The 20,923-nt window shown below is 57.4% G+C and overlaps 1 protein-coding gene across 7 annotated transcripts in view; it reads left to right on the top strand.

The window, feature by feature from the left end:
* The window catches only part of PIEZO1 (piezo type mechanosensitive ion channel component 1 (Er blood group)), a 56,970-nt gene that overhangs the window by 13,486 nt on the left and 22,561 nt on the right, over positions 1–20,923 (top strand). For all 7 annotated transcript variants that reach the window (XM_069552663.1, XM_069552662.1, XM_069552661.1 and 4 more), the window contains exons 2-3: positions 15,606–15,701; positions 20,151–20,273. In XM_069552663.1, the coding sequence (XP_069408764.1) occupies positions 15,606–15,701; positions 20,151–20,273 (219 nt within the window). The remainder of the gene's footprint in view (positions 1–15,605; positions 15,702–20,150; positions 20,274–20,923) is intronic.

Genomic DNA, 20,923 nt, shown 5'->3' with positions numbered 1-20,923 from the left:
GTCGGGGCTGGGGGTGGGCACCGGCTCCACCTCATGCCTTCTGGGGGCCTATCCATCAGGTCCCTGGGGACCCCCGCGGATGTCTGCTGCTTGCTTTGCTGTCAGGAATTAGATTAGTTTTCCATAAAAACAGGATGTGGTGGGTGAGAGGCAGTGTTCGATCTTTTTTGTCACGCCTCTTTTTCCAGGAACTGAATGTATGGCTTTGGCCAGGACTGCCCTGTCCCCACCCGCCGCCTCCCCCCGGGGTGCGGGGACAGCGCTCTCTGCTCTTAAGTGGTTGCTGCTTCTCTGTCTGGGGAGCTGACTCCATCATCAGGAGCCGGCAGGGACACTCCCACCATGTGGTCCGAGAGGCGGGCAAGTTGGAGCGGGACACCTCTCAGCCACTCTGGAGGTCTGGGTCTGTGATGCTGGACAGGGGGAGATGGCCTGGCCTCGGCCTCTCGCCTGACAGCACAGACCCTAGGGGGATTCAGCCTCAGTCTGGAGGGTCCATTGTCCACAAGAGGTGGTGAAGAGCTCAGCCAGGGGTTGGGCAGGCCCTCTGTGTGTGGGGAAGGGTGTGAGTCTCATGGCTAGTTCAGGGAAGAGCCCAGGGCTGGTGGAGCTGTGGGCACAGCTTGGGGGGGGGGCTGGGGACACAGTAGGGAGTGTGGACTTGTCTGTAGGTAACAGGAGCCACACAGAGGAAATTGTGGAGTAGACCTCTTCCCAAGAGGACCTCCGCGAGAGGGCTGCTGCTTCCCGCTGTGGAGAGGCTGCCCCATACGCAGTGAAAGGCCTGGCTTGGTCACTCACTGGCGCAGCAACCGTGGTCGCCTGTGGCTCGCAGGGCCTCCCCCATCCATGAGCAGACAACAGTGGGCTTGTCTTGGAGCCCTGGTGAGCACTGATGGCACTGCACTTGCAGAACCTGAGAACACGGAGCCGAGGGGCAGGGGTTTCCAGCAAAGCCAACCACTGCCCCCGACCCCCTCCTTTCCCTTCTCCACAGGCTCAGAATTCATGCCTCAGGAAGTTTCAGCGCAGATTTAAAAGGGGAGAAAGCCCCAGACAGGCTTAGCCTTTGTCGGGCAGGCTTACAGGGTCCTCTGGGTTCTGGTCTTCTGGGTGACAGGAGGGGAGGGGCTGAGACAGGCCCCTGGGAGCCTGGGTGAGGGTGGCTGGCCCACCCTCCGTGGTGGGCCTGGGCCTTGGCCCAGGGGCCCCTGCATGCCCAGGGCTCTTTTCTTCTTTCTGGATCAACACACAGCAGCTGTAGGCCCAGATGCCCCCTTGGAAACCACCCCAGAAAGAATTCCAGAGCCCAGAAATGCCTCTTTCCTGGAAGGATATCCTGAAATTCATGCGCGTTTTTTTCTCAGGGAGGGGAGAGGAGGCCTGGGGAGATGAGCAAAGGACACTTGGGGTGAGGGTGACGACCGAGGGTGACGTGTGACCTGGAGGGACGTGCTCTGGCAGGAGGACCGTGTGACAGCCCAACCGCAGGAGCGGGAGGAGAGGAACTCACTTGTTTGTTATTTCTGTGCTTGTCCGCATCTAAAAACTTCTGAAAAGGAAGGAAAGGAAAGTGAATGTTCTATGAGCTGGTCAGCACCCTTTCCTGCCCAGGGGAATAGATCGCCCACTCCTGGTATGACAGAGCCAGAGTTCAGGCCTGGGGCGGCCCTGCCCCCGGCCACCCTGCCCTTGAGGGTGGGTGCACAGAGCAGCAAGGGCTGCATTTGCCCCGGGGGTTGGTGTCCTGGGGAGAAGCCAGGCTGAGCCGCCCTGCCCAGGCTGGTTGTTAGGACTAGACGGTATTGGTTTCTCTCTCAGTGACTCTGAGCTTGTTGCATTCCCAGAGCCCGAGTGGGGCCCTGACGCCCTGTCTGCCCCAGCCCTGCAGCCACCTGGGCCCAGACCTCAGAGACAGGCAGGTCAGCCAGTGGCTCACAGTGTAGAATTCTGAGAGCTGGTGGGTCAGTCAGGGTTCTCCAGAGAAACAGAGCCAGTGAGAGAGGGATAGAGCGGTGTGGTGTCTTACAGAAGCGGCATATACATACACTCATGAGGGAGAGAGGGATTTGTGTTAAAGAAGTGGCTTGCACAATTGTGAGACAAGTCTGAAATTTGCAGGGAGCCCAGCAGGCTGGAAATTCGAACAAGCCTTGGTGTTGCAGTCTGGCGTCCAGACTCTGAAGGGGCTGGAGAGTTCCTTCTTCCCTGGGGGTCTCAGGCTTTGCTATGAGGAAGTATCCGCTGTCCTCCAGCTGCTGATGGACGTGGGATGAAGCACCCCACAGGCCTGAGGCCTGGTGCATAAGCTCTCAGCCAGTCTGCCTCTCTAGGAAAAATAGTCTGTGTGAGCTGGTTGGCATGTGATATCTGTAGTCACACCTCCAGGCTCTCAGGCCATCCCCTGACCTCAGCACCCTCACCCAAGTGAAGAGGGTGGCCAGGTTCTCCAGCTGTTCCCTGCTGTTGGCACCCACTCAGTCACACACTTGTGGCGTACCTTCTGGGGTCAGCACCGTGCTGGGGCAGGCATCTCCTTGGAAGCAGAATGGTCGTGGGGCAGAGGGCCATGAATGTCCCCTTTCATATCCTGATCTCTCTCACACACACACACACACACACGAACAGGGCCTCCTCCCTAAATGCCCAGGCATGCCCCAGTGTTGACAGCAGCCCTATTTACAATTGTCAGACTGCAGAGACGACCTAAATGTCCAATGACAGATGATGGATGAAGAAGATGCAGTGTGTATATATACAAAGGAGTACTGCTGCTGCTGCTGCTAAGTCGCTTCAGTTGTGTGCGACCCCATAGACGGCAGCCCATCAGGCTCCACAGTCCCTGGGATTCTCCAGGCAAGAACACTGGATTGGGTTGCCATTTCCTTCTCCAATGCATGAAAGTGAAAAGTGAAAGTGAAGTCGCTCAGTCATGTCTGACTCTTAGCGACCCCATGGACTGCAGCCTACCAGGCTCCTCCATCCATGGGATTTTCCAGGCAAGAGTACTGGAGTACTACTCATCCATAAAAAGGAATGGAATTGGGTCATTTACAGAGATGTGGATGGCCTAGAATCTGTCATACGAAGCAAAGTGGGTCAGAGAAAGACAAATGTACATTAACGCATAATGTGTAATCTCGAAAAGTGGTACTGATGAACCTGTTTGCAACACAGGAATAGAGACGCAGATGTAGAGAATGGACCTGTAGACGCAGCAGGGAAGGGGCAGGTGGGCTGAATTGGGAGAGTAGCATTGCCTTATATATGCTCCCATGTGTAAAATAGAAAGCTAGTGGGAAGCTGCTGTGTAGCCCAGGAAGCTCAGCTTGGTGCTCTGTGGTGACCTAGAGGGGTGGGATGGGGGGTGGGGTGGGAGGAAGGCCCATGAGGAACAGGATTATGTATTGTTGTTGTTCAGTTGCTAAGTCATTTCTGACTCTTTGTGACCCCAAGGACTGCAGAATGCCAGGCTTCCCTGTCCTTCACCATCTCCCAGAATTTGCTCAAACTCACGTCCTTTGAGTCAGTGAGGCCATCCAACCATCTCATCCTCCGTCACCCCCTTCTCCTCCTGCCTTCAGCCTTTTCCAGCATCAGGGTCTTTTCCAATGAGTCGGCTCTTCATATAAGGTGGCCAAAGTATTGGTGCTTCAGCATCAGTCCTTCTAGTGAATATTCAAGGTTGATTTCTTTTAAGATTGACTAGTTTGATCTCCTTTCAGTCCAAGGAACTCTCAAGAATTTTATCCAGCACCACAATTTGAAAGTGTCAGTTCTTCAGCACTCAGCCTTCTTTATGGTTCAACTCTCACATCCATATATGACTATTGGAAAAACCATAGCTTCGACTATATGGACCTTTGTTGGCAAGTGATGTCTTTGCTTTTTAATATGCTATCTAGGTTTGTCACAGTTTTTCTTCCAAGGAGCAAATGTCTTTTAGTTTCATGGCTGCAGTCACCATCTGCAGTGATTTTGGAGCCCAAGAAGATAAAATCTGCCACAGTTTCCATTGTTTCCCCATCTATTTGCCATGAAGTGATGGGACTGGTTGCCATTTATCTGAGTTTTCTGAATGTTGAGTTTTAAGCCAGCTTTTTTACTCTTTTACCTTCATCAGGAGGCTCTTTAGTTCCTCTTCACTTTCTGCCATTAGGATGATAATCATCTGCATATCTGAGGTTATTGAAATTTCTCCTGGAAATCTTGATTCCAGCTTGTGACTCACCCAGCCCAGGATTTCGCATGATGTACTCTGCGTAAAGTTAAATGAGAAGGGTGACAACATATAGCCTTGACGTACTCCTTTCCCAATTTGGAACCAGTCTGTTTTCCCGTGTCTGATTCTAACTGTTGCTTCTTGACCTGCATACAGATTTCTCAGGAGGCCAGTAAGGTGGTTTGGTATTCCCATCTCTTTAAGAATTTTCCACATTTTGTTGTGATCCACTTCTGCTTATTTAACTTATATGCAAAGTGCTGCTGCTGCTGCGAAGTCACTTCAGTCGTGTCCGACTCTGTACAACCCCATAGGCAGCAGCCCACCAGGCTCCTCCGCCCATGGGATTTTCCAGGCAAGAGTACTTATATGCAGAGTACATCATGCAAAATGCCGGGCTGGATGAAGCACAAGCTGGATTCAAGACTGTTGGGAGAAATATCAGTAACTTCAGATATGCAGATGACACCACCCTTATGACAGGAAGCAAAGAGGAACTAAAGACCCTCCTGATGAATGTGAAAGAGAAGAGTGAAAACGTTGGCTTAAAACTCAACATTCAGAAAAACAAGATCATGGCTTCCAGTCCCATCACTTCATGCAAATAGATGGGGAAAAAATGGAAACAGTGAGAGACTATTTTGTTGGGCTCCAAAATCACTGCAGATGGTGACTGCAGCCATGAAATTAAAAGGCGCTTGCTCCTTGGAAGAAAAACTATGACCAACCTAGAGAGCATATTAAAAAGCAGAGACATTACTTTGCCGACAAAGGTCTATATAGTCAGTTATGGTTTTTCCAGTAGTCACTTATGGATGTGAAAGTTAGACCATAATGAAAGCTGAGCATTGAAGAATTGATGCATTTGAACTGTGGCGTTGGAGAAGATTCTTGAAAGTCTCTTGGACTGCAAGGAGATCAAACCAGTCAATCAATCCTGAATATTCATTGGAAGAACTGATGTTAAAACCGAAGCTCCAAAACTTTGGCCACCTAATGCGAAGAACTGACTCATTAGAAAAGACCCTGATGCTGGGAAAGATTGAAAACAGGAGGAGAAGGGGACTATAGAGGGATGAGATGGTTGGATGGCATCACCGACTCAATGGACATGAGTTTGAGCAAGCTCCGGGAGTTGGTGATGGACAGGGAGGCCTGAGGAGTTGCAGTCCATGGGGTACAGTCAGACACGATTGAGCGACTGAACTGAACTGACACAAAGACTTCAGCATAGTCAATGAGGCAGAAGTTGATGTTTTCCTGGAACTCTCTTGCTTTTTCTATGACCCAGTGGATGTTGGCAATTTGATCTCTGGTTCCTCTGCCTTTTCTAAATCCAGCTTGTGCATCTGAAAGTTCTCAGTTCACATACTGTTGAAGCCTAGCTTGAAGGATTTTGAGCATTACCTTACTGGCAAGTGAAATGAGTGCAATCATATGGTAGTCTGAACATTCTTTGGCATTGTCCTTCTTTAGGATTGGAATGAAAATTGATGTTTTCCAGTCCTGTGGCCACTGCTGAGTTTTCCAAATTTGCTGGCATATTGAGTGTAGCACTTTTAACAGCATCATGTTTTAGGATTTTAAATAGCTCAGCTGGAATTCCATCACCTCCGCTAGTTTTGTTTGTAGGAATGCTTCCTAAGGCCCACTTGACTTCACAGTCCAGGCTGTCTGGCTCTAGGTGAGTGACCACACCATTGTGGTTATCTGGGTCATTAAGACCTTTTTTGTACAGTTGTTCTGTGTATTCTTGCCCCCTGTTCTTAATCTTTTCTGCTTCTGTTAGCTTTTTACTATTTCTGTCCATTATTGTGCCTATCTTTACATGAAATGTTCCTTTGGTATCTCCAGTTTTCTTGAAGAGACCTCTAGTCTTTCCCATTCTATTGTTTTCCTCTGTTTCTTTGCATTGTTCACTTAAGAAGGCTTTCTTTATCTCTTCTTGCTATTCTTTGGAACTCTGCATTCAGTTGGGTATATCTTTCCTTTTCTCCTTTGCCTTTCACTTCTCTTCTTTTCTCAGCCATTTGTAAGGCCTCCTCAGACAACCATTTTGCCTTCTTCATTTCTTTTTCTTTGGGATGGTTTTGGTCACTGCCTCCTGTACAGTGTTACCAATCTCCATCCATAGTTCTTCAGGCACCATATCAGATCTAATCCCTTGAATCTATTCATCACTTCCACTGTATAATCATAAGCAATTTGATTTAGGTCAAACCTGAATGGCCTAGTGGTTTTCCCTGCTTTCTTCAGTGTAAGGCTGAATTTTGCAATAAGGAGCTCATGATATGAGTCAGCTCCAGGTCTTATTTTGTCCAACTGTATAAGAGCTTCTCCATCTTTGACTGCAAAGAATATAATCAGTTTGATTCCAATACTGACCGTCTGGTGATTTCCATGTGTGGAGTTGTCTCTTGTGTTTTTGGAAGACAGTGTTTGATTATGTATATGTATAGCTGATTCACGTGGTTGTAAAGTAGAAACCAACACATCGTAAAGCAGCTTTATCCCAATTTAAAATATAAACTGATTGAAAATAAATAAATGCCCAGGCAAGGACACCCTTCTCCCCCAGGTCCCACCTCATGGGGAGGGCAAGGCTCTGAAGGCACTTGTGGACCCTCTCTTACTGGCCAGCCTGCCTCCCTCAGCCAGTGAGCCCACCCCCACCTGCCAGCTGAGGTGGCTGGGTGGCATTCCTCACTAGATGCCAGGAAGGGCCCTGGAGAGTGGGGGGACTGTGACCAGGCTCTGGGGCTGTTTGCACTAGCCAGACCGGAGAGGCTGAGGGACTGAGGTGCTGAATCACAGGGCGGGCGCTCTGAGTCAGTGCCTCAGCCTTCAGAGGCCCCATGGCCTCAGCCCCGGCTGCTGAGGCGAGCCTCAAAGTGGACGTTGCCTCCACTTGCGGGAGATGCAGGACTCAGGGAGGCAGCTTGTTGTTCTCTTGGAGGAACTTGGGGGGCACTGTTTGCCAAGATGCCACGGGTCAGGCTAGGCTGTAGCAGGGTGTCCCACAAGTAACTGTTTTGTTGGGAGAACCACACACCTGCTTCTTTCCATGTTTGGGTAACCTTCTGTCTGCAGGCAAGTCCCACAGGGCCGTGTCACAACATGCAGGGCTGGGCAAGCCGGACCTCGCTGCCAGATCCACAGGGGACGCGATGGGGTGGCCTGGGAACCCACTGGGAGGACCGCAGCTCTGTAGGACGGGTTCTGCCACGTCTGGTCACAGTGAAGAACCTTGGGGAGGATGTGGGCCGCTGGCTGGGAAGCCCTGGGAGCCCTGTCTGTGCAGGAGGCCCAGGTCCAGGGCCTGCCCACCCCGGAGGGGAGACTCTGTCCAGACTCGTGTGAGCAGCACCTCCCATGGCTTCATGTCTCCTCCCCGTTCTCCCCGCATTCTCCATGACCTTGTGACCTGTTCACATTGCTCAGGGATGGGAGGCCCTGGCTGAGGCTGTGGGAAGTGTGCTGGTGGCTGAGGCTACCTCAGGCCCCAGTGCTGACATGCCTCAGTGCTGGCTCAGGAGGGTCCCCTATATGGCGCTGCCCCTCCTCACCCCACTCCTGGCACTGTGGACAGGGCATCTCAAGGGGACCCCATGCTGGGGCCACCCCCGTAGGAACCCCATCATATCAGATGGGTTGGGGTTCAGGGTAGGGTGGGAGTGCCTGGGTCGCGAGCATCCTTCTTAATGCCCAGCTGAGCACCTGGGCTGCTGTCTGCCACCACAGCCGCTTCTGTCTGCATCCGCCAGGCAGGCACCTTGTTGCAGGGGGCACATGGGCACTCTGGTTGTTGGGGGCTGCCTGTCCATCCCCTGTGAGCTGGCACACAGGGATTGGGATGCTCCTGGGGGGCCAGGGACAGGGTCTGAGAGAGAGCAGATGGGACCTGGCTGAGTGGGGCTGGTGCCTGGAGGAGGTGGTCAGAACTTGCTCACAGGAAGAGCAGCGGGCTGTGGGAGGCACTGAGGTCTTCATGTGGACCCTGCCGGGCCTAAGCTTCCGCTCCTGACTAATGGCCAGCAGGAGCCCCTTGCTGGTGCAGAGCCTGGAGCTGGGGGTGGCAGTGTGCACCGGAGTGCAGTGGGGTGTACTCCCCTCAGTCTGGGGGTGCAGCTCAGCTGGAAGCCCCTTTCCTTGGGGCTGGAGAGGGCCCTGGCTGTCCCTGGGGAGTCCAGGAGGGCAGGAGCCATGCCCAGAGCCTACCCGCGTGGAGAGGCCGGGACCCCGTCTGCCCTCGTAGCGTGTGGGTTCCTCCTGCTGGGTGCTGGCCCTGGGGCCGCGGCTGACCGTCACCTGCTCACTGTGGCCCTCCGTGAAGCCCCAGTGGTGACCCATGTGTCTGCCAGGCCCTGGGCTCCAGGCTCTGGGGAGGGCCGCATGGTCAAGCAGTGGGGTGGGAGGGGTGGGAGGGGCGTGCCTGTCCTCCCTTAGTCCCACCTGCAGAGACTGAGATAAGTGCAGTCTCCTCCTGCCCCAGGGAGGCTGGGGGCCCGGCAGGGGTTCTCTGTCCCTCTCTGTGGAATGTGGTTCCCACCCCTGGCCTGGAATCCAGCCTCTCCATTGTGGAGGGCTAGGTGGGGTGGGAGCTCTGACTCTTCCGGGCCACAGCAAATACCTGAAGCTCCAGACACAGGCTTGGAGTGCAGCTGTTTTTTGGGGCAGCAGTGTGGCCCTGGTCTAGGGAGGCCGGCTCATTCCAAGCAGTGCCTGAGGGTCTTCAGGGAAGGCTGAGCTCTGGGGGAAGGGGTCTGAGCAGCCTTGTGGAGGACAGGTGCCAAAGTTCCCCTCCCCCATGTCTCCCTGGCAGAGCATGTGCTGCGGGCAGCTCTCCTTTGAATTAGGAGGCCTGTGAACAGCCAGCGAGGCCCATGCCTGACCCCAGGAGCAGCTCTCTCAGCACCCCTGGCCCCTGCCGTGTCCCCTGGCCTGGGCCACGCTGGTTGAAAGTTTGGTCACCATGCTTCCCGGAGCCCATGCTGTGGGGAGGGGGCGGCCACCTGTGCACTCAGGCAAGTCGTGAAACCTGGTTTCCTGGACACCGAGCTCATTAAACCTGGACACGGTGGTGGTTAAACCCTCTGCCTGCCCTGGGCGCCCAGGCTGCTGGCAGGGCTCCAAGTGGGTAGCTGTGTCCCTTGGGCTCTCCTGTCCCCTGACTCTGTCCTGCACCTCTATGAGCCTGTGGCCGTGTCTGTGGCCTCCTTTTGCCTGGGGCCTCAGCTTCTACTGTGGAGGGAAGGGGACTCCTGGGAAGGTCACTGAGGCTCCAGGGCATTGTGGGCCCATCCTCCTTGGTCCCCGAGCTGGAGGAGGCTACCCTGCACTGCCCTCGTCCCTCCTGCCATACAGTGTGCCCCCGCCACCCCAAGGCTGGCCATGGAGGGAGCCTCTGGACACCTGTGTGCGACCCTCAGGTGGGTGGGCTCTGGCGGAGGTGGTACCCCAGTGGGATGGGGTCTCAGGCGGGCATGTGCTGGGTGGAGCATAGGGGCAAGCAGCAGGCAGTGGAGGAAGTGCAGCTAAAGAGCCAGGTGTCTCGGCTGCAGGCGGGTCTGGGCAGCAAGGCCTTCACTCCCCTCTGCCCCAGCCGCCTGCACGCCCTCTGAGGGGCCCTGAGGTGCTGCCCACACTGCCTGTGCTGGCCCAGGGCTCCTGTCCCCTAGGTAGAGGGCACTGGGGGCCTTCAGCCAGTCTCCTCGCCCTCTTCTTCAGAAAGCCAGGTGTGATCTGAGTCTTGGTCTTCTCTGGCTCGGGGCCTGGTTGGTGGGGGGTGGGAGTGGTGGCAGGTGCCGCTGTGTCCGTCTCCCCTCTTCTGTCTTCCTCTTCCTCCCTCACCCCACCCACAGGCCCCTGGCCGAAGCGAGCAGGGAAGTGTTTACGGGTTTCTCCTCCAAGCCAAATAAGGCAGGGTGAACAAGCTGGCGGGAGATGCAGCAGGCTGGGGGAGGGCAGGCTCGGACGGGACCCCCGCCCTGGCTGCTGCTGTGGCCTGGCAGCGGGCCCCTGGGGACTCTGAGCTTCTGGGCCCCGCCCGGCCCTGCCCGGAAGAGCTGAAGGAGAGGTGGCCCAAAAGTGCCCATTGTCGGGTCAGGAGACCCCAGGCCTAGTCCTGCCACTGCCTGGGGACTCCAGTGACGCACATCCTCCCCAGCCTCCCGCCCCGTCTGTGACCGGGAAGCCTGGGCCTGGGGACCCACTGCTCTGTGGTGTGTCTGCCAGTCTCACCCTCTAGGTCACACTGCCAACAAGCCTAGCAACACACCCCCGAGGAGGAGACTCCCGGGCAAGCAAGGTTGCTCCTGTGCAGGTAAACACTGGCTCCGCTGGCGTGGCTCTTCTGGGCAGTTGTGACATTTACACATGCATGTGTCTGTTCTCACTTAAGTTTTACACAAGGAGTGGTGGCGGGTGTGGCTGCCAGCTGCAGCCTCTGTCCTGCACGGTGCCTTGGGGATTGGCTAGTTCTCTCTGCTGCCCGTCTGGCACTGTCCCCACGGCAGCAGCCCTTTGGGGTGGTTATGAACCCTCCAACCCCACCCAGAGGCTGGGGAGACGGCGGCCTGGAGTGGCCTGTCTCCTGCAGGACTGGGTCTCCTCCAGTCGTTTCTCAAGGAAGAATTTCATGGTCTGGGGTCCAGGTTCTGGGCTCCTGAGCTGCCTCACACCAGAAGTGATCCCCAAGCAGAGGCCCACAGCTCTTCTCCCCTTGACCTCAAGCAGGCCCAGTGGGGAGGGTAGGAAGGGCCAGGGGGCTGCAGCTGCCCTGGACTCTGGGCCCCGCGCCCGCGCGTCCTCCTCCCTGTCTCTCCGGGCGCCACGGTGCTGGCCGCCCTGGAAGGGGCCTGGTGTCCCCGGCCTGGTGGAGGGTATGGCAGCTCTTCCTGGGCCCTGGTTTCCCACGTCAGGCCTTCTGGCTGGGTCCCCTGTCTGCAGCTGACCCCACAGGTCTGCCAGTCCTGGTCCAGCCCTCCTGCCCCATCTGTCCACTGCCAGCTGTCCTCCAGAGCTGGTTCAGCAGGTCCTAATGCCTGACCTGACCCTCACCCACCTGCTTCTACGCCCTGGGCTACCTAGACCCACACCATTTCCCTGGCGGGGAGTGTTATCAGCCCCTGTGCCTGGGGCTCGCTTTGTCTCTCTATCTGCAAAGAGGAGGTGCCAGGACAGTTGTGGCGGCCGCGGTGCATCCCCCACTCCTGGCCTCCGCGCTCTCCTGGAGTCTCTCCCACTTCCTCCGTCCTTCCAGCTTGGATGCTGATGCAGGTCTGACATGACCTCTGAGCCTCCTCCTGCCATCCCTGCTGGCCCCTGGGGTCACCCACCTGTGCCACCCTGTGTGCGGGTCCCACCAGCCGGGTGGTATGGTGCTCAGGCCTCATATTCATCCTGGGGCCCCCTGTAGATGGGCTGAAAGACCCCTCGGAGGGTAAAATGAGGACCTCAAGGACACGTGCAGAGCTGCAGCCCCCACCCACTTCACAGGCAGGAAATCAGGGCTGGGGGTGGGAGCAGAGGATGGGGCCTCACTGTCCACGTCTCCCACCTGGTGGGGGCGCACGCAGGCCGGACGCAGGGCTGTGTCAAGGCACCACGTGCACGCCTGGGGTCTCTAGAGTCCAGCCCCCAGCAAGGGACCCCATCTCCCTGCAGGCCAGGCTGTGGGGTCCAGCTCTGCACGTAGTGTCCAGGCATCTGTGCCCTCCACGCCACCTCCCTTCCTGGCCAGGCACCAGGGAGACCAGGACTCCGTCTCTCCCCCCAGGCCTCGCTTGCCTCACCTGTAGGACAGGGGTGGCCGTGCTGGGGTCTCTGAAGGGTTAAGCATGCGGGGAGGGGTTGCAGGGGCCTTTCCTGCCGGCACAGCCCTGCGGGCACAGCCCTCCCCCACCCCATTGTTCCTGCTCAGGAAAAGGCATATCTCCCCCATGAGGTCACCAGCCACCAGCTGCTCTCATGGGGAGGTGGGAGCTGCCTGGGCAGAGCAGCCTTTCCCCCTTCTCAAAATGTCCCCAGCACCTCCCCAGCTGAGCATCTTCCTTCTCTGTGGGAGCTGGGGCAGACCCAAACCTCCTGAGTCTTAGTTGGCCTTCAAGACCAAAAGCAGTACCTCCTCCTCCAGGCAGCCTGCTCAGATGCCCTGAGTCTCCTGGTCCTGCAGAGTCACAGTGAGACTATGTCCTTGGCATTTAGACCAGTGACTCCAAGGGCGGATATGCAGCTAGGAGTCTGAACCCAAGTCCCCATCTCCAATCTGAACGCCCTTTCCCCCAGGCACCTGATTCTTCCTTTGAACAAGGGAGCGTGCGAGAGCCAGCTTGGCTTCCCCTGAGAGGCCAGTTTGCCTCTAGTCCCTGTGTCCAGGCCAGCCCTCTGTCACTCTTGCTCTGCTAGCCTCTCGCCCCAGGCCCTGATAATGGGAAGGGGAGGTGGTCTGGGAATGTGACCTCAGCCTCTCTCATCCTGGCCCAGGGCTGCCCTGCTGGGGCTGGAGGCCAGTGGGCCCACAACCCCTGGGCTATGTTCCCAGCTCATGTCCCCTGGGTCAAGTCCAGGGCTTGTCCGGGCACCCAACTGCCTGTGGTGCCAGTTTCCTGGTGGGGGGACCATCTCTCAGCCTGTCTGCGGGGCCAGCAGCCGGGCTGTACTCTGGACACCCCAGGGTCTCTGTTTCCTCATCTGTGTTGGCAGTGCATGCATGCATGTTAAGTCACTTCAGTTGTGTCTGACTCTTTGCGACCCTAAGAACTGGCCAGGCACCTCTGTCCATGGGATTCTCCAGGCAAGAGTACTGGAGTGGGTTGCCATGCCCTCCTCCAGGGGATCTTTCTGATCAGGGATGGAACCCGCATCTCTTACGTCTCCTGCATTGGCAGGAGGGTTCTTCACCACTAGTACCACCTGGGACACTCTCTTTCTCTAGCTCTCTGCCATATCCCCTTGGAGACAGGACTCCTGCTGGGCCGACAGCTCTGCATCTAATGAATGAATGATTGAGGGGTCCTTGTCCCCCCAATCCAGGGCAGGCCCTGTGTGGACTCTGGTGCCTGGCAACCATCTCAGGGTAGGGCAGTGCCTGGCAGCACCCACATGGGGTGACCATGTCCGTCCTGTCTTCCCACGCCCTCCCTTCTGACCCTTCATCTCTGATTTCCTGCTTTTGGCAGAAGGAGCTTCTAGATTCTTTTCCTTCTGCTTGGGCTGCGGAAGGGGCAGAGGCCCAGCCCCACATGCCTTGTGGCCCCACTGGTGGCAGAGGAGGGGGCTCAGGAGGCCCCTGCCCTTCTGGTTCTGGTCTGAGATCCTTCACTGATTTCTGGGACTATTTATTCTTTTATTTTGGTAAAATACACATAAAATGAAATTCACCATCCTAACCATTTAACTGATTTAGTTACTTGACCACACCACGCAGCATGCAGGGTCTTAGTTCCCCAAGCAGGGATGGAACCCCTGTGCCCTGCATTCGGAGTGCGGAGTCTTGACCACTGGCCCACCAGGGAAGTCCCCTCCTTAACCATTTTCAAGTGGATGGTTCGATGACATTAATTACATTCTCAGCATTGTGCAGCTGGCACCACCATCTCCAGAACCTTGCGTCTTCCAGGCTGCACCCCACATCATGAAATGCTGACTCTGTCTCTCCCCACACCATCCCTCCAGCTCAGGGTCGGCGTCAGAGCCGGGAGGTCCCCAGGGCTGCACTGAGTTAGCCTCCCTATCACTGGCCTGTGCACACTGTCAAAGGGGCTCGAGTGCTTGTCCAGCGCTGTTGTCCCTGGTGGATCACAACAGGAACACCTCAGTACAGAGACCAGCAGGATGCACCCTTAGGGGGAAATTTACCTGATCAGATGGGTAGACATCACCTGACTGGTGCTGTGGGTGCAGGGGGCAGAGCCCAGGGGGTAAAAGTGCGGCCCTGGAAAACAGAACGGAACGTTAGAAGCCTTTGCCATAAATGCTCTTCCCTGGTCTTCTTGGGCCAAATCAGATTGATTTTTTGTTTGTTTTTTATGCAAATGTGTGATTGTGAGCAGCTTTAGACTTTGACTGAGCCGGTCGCTATGGCTAGTGTACCTCATGGAAGGAGGCAGCTTCACGTCAGCGCGCTCCATGGAGCGGGAGAGCGTGGTGGTGTCCAGAAAGGAAGACTGCTGTTCAGAGTTCAGGGCCGCAGCTCTTCCCGTATGGTTCTCCAGGTTACCTGTTGCTGGGGTGTTTGGAGGGTTTGGGGGCTGAACACCCCACCTGGCCCTGCTGACTGCTCTGGGGAGATGGTGTGGCCAGGTTCAGGTCAGCTTGTCTTGGCCCAGGACGTCCAGAGGGCTGTTAAGCGGAGGTCCAGCTGTTGCTGGGCTCACGGCCCCCACCTGCGAGCCTGAGGGGATGAGAGTGGAAGTGGGATAGCACCCGCCCAGGGAGGCCAGGCTGAGGGTTTACCCTTGTGCCACTCTGCTCAGTCTCAATGACAGGGCCAGGACACTGGACCATCTAGGGGTGAGGTTGGGTCTGTGGTGGGTGCTGGCACCCACAGCCGTCCACTCTGTCCTGGGCTGGGGCGGGCAGGGCCAGGTCACTGGGGCCACTTGCTGGCTGTAGATTGAGGAGCAGAATGGGCAGAGGTGGCTCCAGGCCAGGGGCCGCTTTCAAGGGTACCAGTACCCTCTGGGCTGCTAGCCTGGCTTTCCTGGCCCAGCTCCCTCTCAGGCCCCTGGGAAAGGCTGAGAGGGCTGGTTTCTGGGTGATGATCCCCAAGCTGGGACACTTGGCATTTCCCCAGCCTCCCCAATCCAGGCATCTGCTGCACTCTGTCAGGATGGCATTGGGGAGGCTTCCAGGAGTGAGTTGTGGATGCATGCATGGCTTGAAGGGGTCGTGCCGTGGTTCCCCTGGGAGACGTGATGGGGGGCATGGCCATGGCCCCAGTGGGTGCACAAGGGTGTCCAGAACGTGGAAGTCAGGCAGGAGGGAGGAGATTTAGAGAGGTAGACCCCAAAGTCAGCCATGCTGTGTTGACTGGGGATGTAAAGTCTTACAAAGGAGAGAAAACAAGTGGGGAGATTGTCATGACCTCCGTGTTGGCCCTGGGGGTGGGGGGCAGCTCTGCAGAGCGAGTCCTGAGACACGTGCAGCACGAGGGCCCCCTGCTCAGTGTAAACAGAGCCTGTCGTAGGTCAGACACAGGGCTCCCAGGGCAGGTGACCCGTCCTGCAGAGTGTGGTCGCTCACACGTGGAGGGAGGTGGGCAGCCTCCTGGGGTGACAAGCACCATACCTGTGGTGGAGAGGCTCGGGGGAGCGGCTGGGGCGTGGGGCTGGCTGTCCTCCCTTTCCGAGCGGCCCTGATGACTGCCCCGTCTCCTCTGCAGCCTGCCTGTTCCGGGTCAACGCGCTCTCTCTGGTCTACCTGCTGTTCCTGCTGCTGTTGCCCTGGTTCCCGGGCCCCTCACGGCACAGCATCCGAGGTAAGGGTGGGTGGGGCTCGGTGAGGGTAGGGGTGTGGATTCAAGGGTCTCAGAGCTCTTTCTCCAGATGCCCGGGGCAGGGGAGAGTTGAGGCTGTGGCTGAACCGGGCAGGGCTCTTCTGTGGTTGAAGAGCTACTGGTGAAGGATGAGTGGTCCTAGGTTCATTTTTCATGGTGGACCCTTGGCTGTTTCAGATCTCTGTTCTGACCTCATGTTGCAGGGCTGATGCCGTGTTCCTCCGGCCATGGGCTGGGCCACCTTCCTGCCAGGTCCCTCCCCTGACCCGTACCCAGTCCCAGCACTGACTTTGCAGCCCTTTTGCCCTGAGCAACTCTGGCCAACCCTTAAGTCCAGCCACCTCACCAGCGCCCCTGCCCCACTGTGGACTCAGGCTCCATCCGTGTGTGCTCGGTGCTCTGTGGGGTGATGGCTTTCCTCTGACCACCTTGTTGTCAGGGTAGCTGGGTGCCCGGCGGTCCTTACCTAGTTCTGAGCTCCTGGAGGGTGGCCTCTGAGTCCACCAGGTGGACAAGATGGGTGGGAAAGCCTGTCAGGGTGCCTTTGTTCCCAGGGCACTCTGCACTGTGGGGCCCAGAGAACTGGCTTGTCTGAGAGGAGCTGAGAGCAGAGAGGATCCCTGAGTAGGAGGGTGCCCTGCCCCCTGTCCTGTGGAGCACAGACAGGTCCCTGTGAAGGGGGACGCAGACCTGCAGGCCGACAGCACAGGGCATGTGGTTGAGGAGCCCCTTCAGGCCGGGGTCCCACCAGCCACTCTCGGGGTGCTTCCAGGTCAGCTTTTGTCCTGGCTTTTCAGTAAGGAAATGTGCTGAGGATGGCTCTGTGCCCCATGGGCAGGGAGGCCCTTAGGTTTCCGAGGGTGAAGAGAGATGCCCAGGCTTAAAATAGGGTTCCCAGGGAGCAGGTTGTCAGTGGTGTGACCCCCACCCCATTCTGGACAGAGGTCATGAAAGAATAGCCTGGCAGGGATCACCAAAACCGCCGCAGGGAGCCAGGCCCATGCCTATTGCCCCTGGAAGGTGCTGGCCACCTGGGGCCTCAGTTGTGTCCTGTGGCTGCAGAGACCACCTCACACCCAGCAGCCACCAGCAGGTCCCTGCTCACAGTCTGGGGGTCAGAGTCCAGCATGGGCTTCTTGGGGTGAAAACCCATGTGTCACCAGGCTGGTCCCTCCTGGGGGATCTGGGGAGAATCTGGTTCCTGTTTCCAGCTTCTCAGCTTGGCGCCCCTTCCCCATCATCCAGGTTGGCAACAGCCAGTTGAACATCACCCCCAGTCACTCTGATTGGGCCCTCCTGCCCCGTCTCCATGGTTGGGACCCTGGAGTGAAACTGGGTCTGCCCTGGGTGGGGGTGGCCAGGAGCAGCCCTTGTTTAAGGTTAGCTGCTTGGCACTCCTGGTTCCCCTTTTCTGCATCAGGAAATGTTCACAGGGTCCTGGGATTGGGGCATGGGTCCTCCTGGAAGGGTGTCAACCTGCCTCCCACAGGGTCACAGGTCCCCCTCCCTGGCCTGTGGTGTCTGGTCAGGCTCTCTGCTCCCGTGGGCACTGGTATGGGGTACCCTGATCTTGGAGTGCAGGGAGAATTCAGGGAGGGGCCCCAAGCAGGTGTAGGCCTGGGAGCCACGGGGGACCCCAGGCCACACCCCTGCACAGCTGGCTGTCCCAGCCCTTCCCCAGTCCACAGCTCGGGCCAACCTGGGGAGACTGTGGGCAGTCCAGGCCCTCCCCTCCTCTCCATGGACCCCGTTCCCAGGGTCTCAGCTCTGAGCTGTTTGTTCCATCATATTTCATGCCCTGCCATGATGGGGAACACTTTCTTCTAATTGGCACTGGGAGAAGCACAGGCTCTCAGCCAGGGCAGGAGTCCAGGGTGGGGAAGGGTCAGGGCGCTGGGAAGACTCGCCTGCCTAACCTCCCTCTGTCCATCTGTCCAGCCTGAGGCCCTTCAGGGTCAGAGAGGCTGCTGGGTTTTTCCGGGTGGAAGAGAGGAAAATGTGAGGCTTGTCCGTGCCTGAGTGCTTGGCCACAGGGTCATGGTCGTGTTGCAGCTGGGCCTTGGCACCAGCTCTGGGTGGAAGGTCTGAAGCTGCCCGGGTCCCCTGTGGGTGCTGATTCCTGGCTCTATTCTCATGTGGGCGTCAGCTTGACCCCAGCTCCCTGTGCTGGGCAGAGAGGTGTCCACTTCAGTGCGTCCTCAGGAACCTTCCAGCTCTTCCTCAGTCACTTTGCTGGCACCATGGGCTACATGCCGCAGTAGGGCACAGCTGCAGCAGAAGCTTCAGGGAGACCCGAGGGTCAGCTCTTGTGACCTGATTAACGGACTTGAGGAGCCAGATCCTGCAACTGCTGTCTGGAAAGGGTGACTGCCCTGGAGCCCTGGGCTCTGCTCTGACTTGAGGGCCGTGGACAGGAGGGCCTGGCGGGCAGGCCTCGTTCACGTCACAGAACTGCACCCCAGGAGGACCCTGTACTCTTTGGACGAGAGGATGAGAGGCTCTGTTGTCCTCCCAAGACCTGTACCCTCCTGCCTATGGGTGGACAACGTGCCAGGCGTGGCAGAGCAGATTCCCAGGGCCTCGAGCTCAGGCTCTGACCTCCTCTGGCCCTGTCCCTCCCTGCCCCCCACCTCAGGACCATCCTCCCTGAGACAGGGCCTCAGACGAGTAGGGGAGTTCCCTTTCCTCAGCACCCTTCACCCAGTTCATATTGGGAGGGTGAGGTCGACCAGCAACTCACCGTGGTGCCAGAGCTGGGCCTGGGTGGGCACCACACCCATAGGGGTCCCAGGCTGTCCCAGAACAGGGTCATAGGAGTGGGGCTGTCCTGGAGTGTTTGTGTACTAAGCAGTCAGACCAGGGAGGTTTGGGGCTTGAGCCCCAGTGCCCACTCTGGTCAAATGCTCTCTGCACCCCCTCACAAGCTCCCTCTCCTCCATGCCTGAAGCCCCAGCCTCCCAGCCCCATTTCCTGCTTCTCCAGAGATTCTGGCCTGAGCGGCGCCCTGGCTCCTTCAGGAGGAAACACTTCTGTGTGACCCCTCCCCTGCACGACAGAGGTGGGGGTCGCCTGCCCACCGAGGCAGGGCGCCATCCTTCCACCACGCTCCCTGTGCCCTGCAGGCCTCACATGACCAAACGAGTGACCCCAGATTGAGGGGAGAGGCAGGCAGGGCTTCCAGCAACTGCAGTGGGTAGCCCAGGACCCACACACACCGCCCCACCCTCTCAGGATCCCCACACCAGCCTGACTGCCCTCCACCCTCTGAAGTTAGAGCTGCCCCCTGGCCTCACCCAGCACTGCTGTCAGCCATCCTGCTACCCTCTCATCCTCCATCCATTCCATTTATCCACTCATCCTCCCACCCACCCATTCACTTGTATATCCATCTTCCACCTGTTGATCCATCCTTCCATCCATTCACCCACCTCTTTATCCATCCATCCATCCGTCCCCATCCATTAATCTCTCTGTCCTCCTATCTATCCATCCATCTTTCCCACCATCCTTCTTCCCATTCATCCATCTCTCCATCCTCCCGTCAATTCCTCACTTACCCATCCATGCATCTTCTCATACATCCAATCCATTCATCTGTCCATAATCACAGCTGCCCATCCATTTATCCAACTTCCCATCCTCTGTCTTCTCATCGACCTTCTGCCATCCATCCCTTCTCTAATCTATTCATTCATCCATCAATCCATCTCCCATCCATTCCCGCGATACATCCTCTCATCCATCCAGTGTATCCTCCTCTCCATCCGGCCATCATCCATCCCTCCATCTGTCCCACCATCTGTCCCCCATCCATCATGTGAATTCCTGGCATACAGTCACCTCTGGGAATCTGAGGCTTTGTTCTGTGGGCAGGTTTGATAAGTCATGTGGTTGAGTGTCGGACAGGGTCTTCCCTGCATGGTGCATGCTTTCAGCCCATATTGGGGGTGAGGCAGTACCATGCTGCCAGGGCCAAGTAGCAACACAGATGTTTGCTGGATATGTGACCAGACCTGAAGGTGGCCTGCAGCCTAAGGAGGCCTTTCTGGTGCTGTCTCTGCCCCCCATACCCCACACCCCAAGTAGGGGGCGAGACTCAAGCACTGGCAGGCTGGGTGTGCTGTATTCCACTGATTCCTTGTTGTATGACTGTGGACAAGTGACTTCACCTCTCTCTGCCCATTTCTTTGTAAAGTGAGGTCACGATAGTTCAGGACCATGGGGCAGCTGTGAGTGATCAGTGGGATGGTGTAGGAGGGGTGTGCTGCCTGAGTTCTCTGCTGACAGACCCTGGGTCCATGCTAGGCTGGTGGACACAGCCTGACTCAGGGCTGACAGCCAGGGCTGACTGGCCTTCACTGGTCTCCCCCTCCCCATACTCCCACAGGCTCAGCTGCATGCTTGCCTTACCCCTGCCCACTCTGCCTGCAGGTCACACTGGCCGCCTCCTCCGAGCCCTGCTGGGCTTCAGCCTCCTCTTCTTGGCAGCCCACCTCACCTTCCAGATATGCCTGCATACTGTGCCCCGCCTGGACCAGCTTCTGGGGCCAAGCTGTGAGTCCCTAGGGGGCCTGGGGGGATGCTTGAGGGCAGCAGGCCTGGGGGAAAGCCAACAGTCTCCCTGAGCAACCGGAGGGCCTGGGCAGGGTTGGGGAGCCTCACACTCTTCAGCAAGGCCAGCCAGCCTCAGGGGCCACCCTGCCTCACCCAGGCTTTGTCTACCTCTGAGTGTCTATCCACTATTTATATCCAGTGCAAATGGGCCCAGCTTAACTGCCCCAGTAACAGGTGGCCATGGGGCTGGGCTGAACATGGGCAACACCAAACTGAGCCTGGCGTCCGGCTCACTGGACAGCCCTGGTCTTCTCAGGCCCCACCTGCTCACATCTTCCTCCTGAGCCTTTGGAGGCATAGAGGCTAGGCTGAGGGGACAGGGGTGCCAGCAGACCAGGTGAGCTGCCCGCCCACCATCCTGCACCCTTTCACCTGTGGACAGAATCTCCAGCTGGCACCCAGCCCTCCCACCTCCACTGACTCCAGCACCCCAATGTGCAGATGACGGAGCCCTGGGCTCCCATCCCCACTGCTTGGAGGAGGGGTTTCCCACCTCCATGTCCCACTTGGATCGTGGCGGGCAGGATGTCCCACCCGGCTTCCCATTTTCATTCTGTGAAGATCGTGTGTCTCCTGCAGCTTAGAGACTG

Source organism: Ovis canadensis, chromosome 14 (genome assembly GCF_042477335.2).
Source record: "Ovis canadensis isolate MfBH-ARS-UI-01 breed Bighorn chromosome 14, ARS-UI_OviCan_v2, whole genome shotgun sequence".
NCBI lineage: Eukaryota > Metazoa > Chordata > Mammalia > Artiodactyla > Bovidae > Ovis > Ovis canadensis.
The sequence above is the reverse complement of the archived record's forward strand: the minus strand, read 5'-3'. Positions and strand labels throughout refer to the sequence as shown.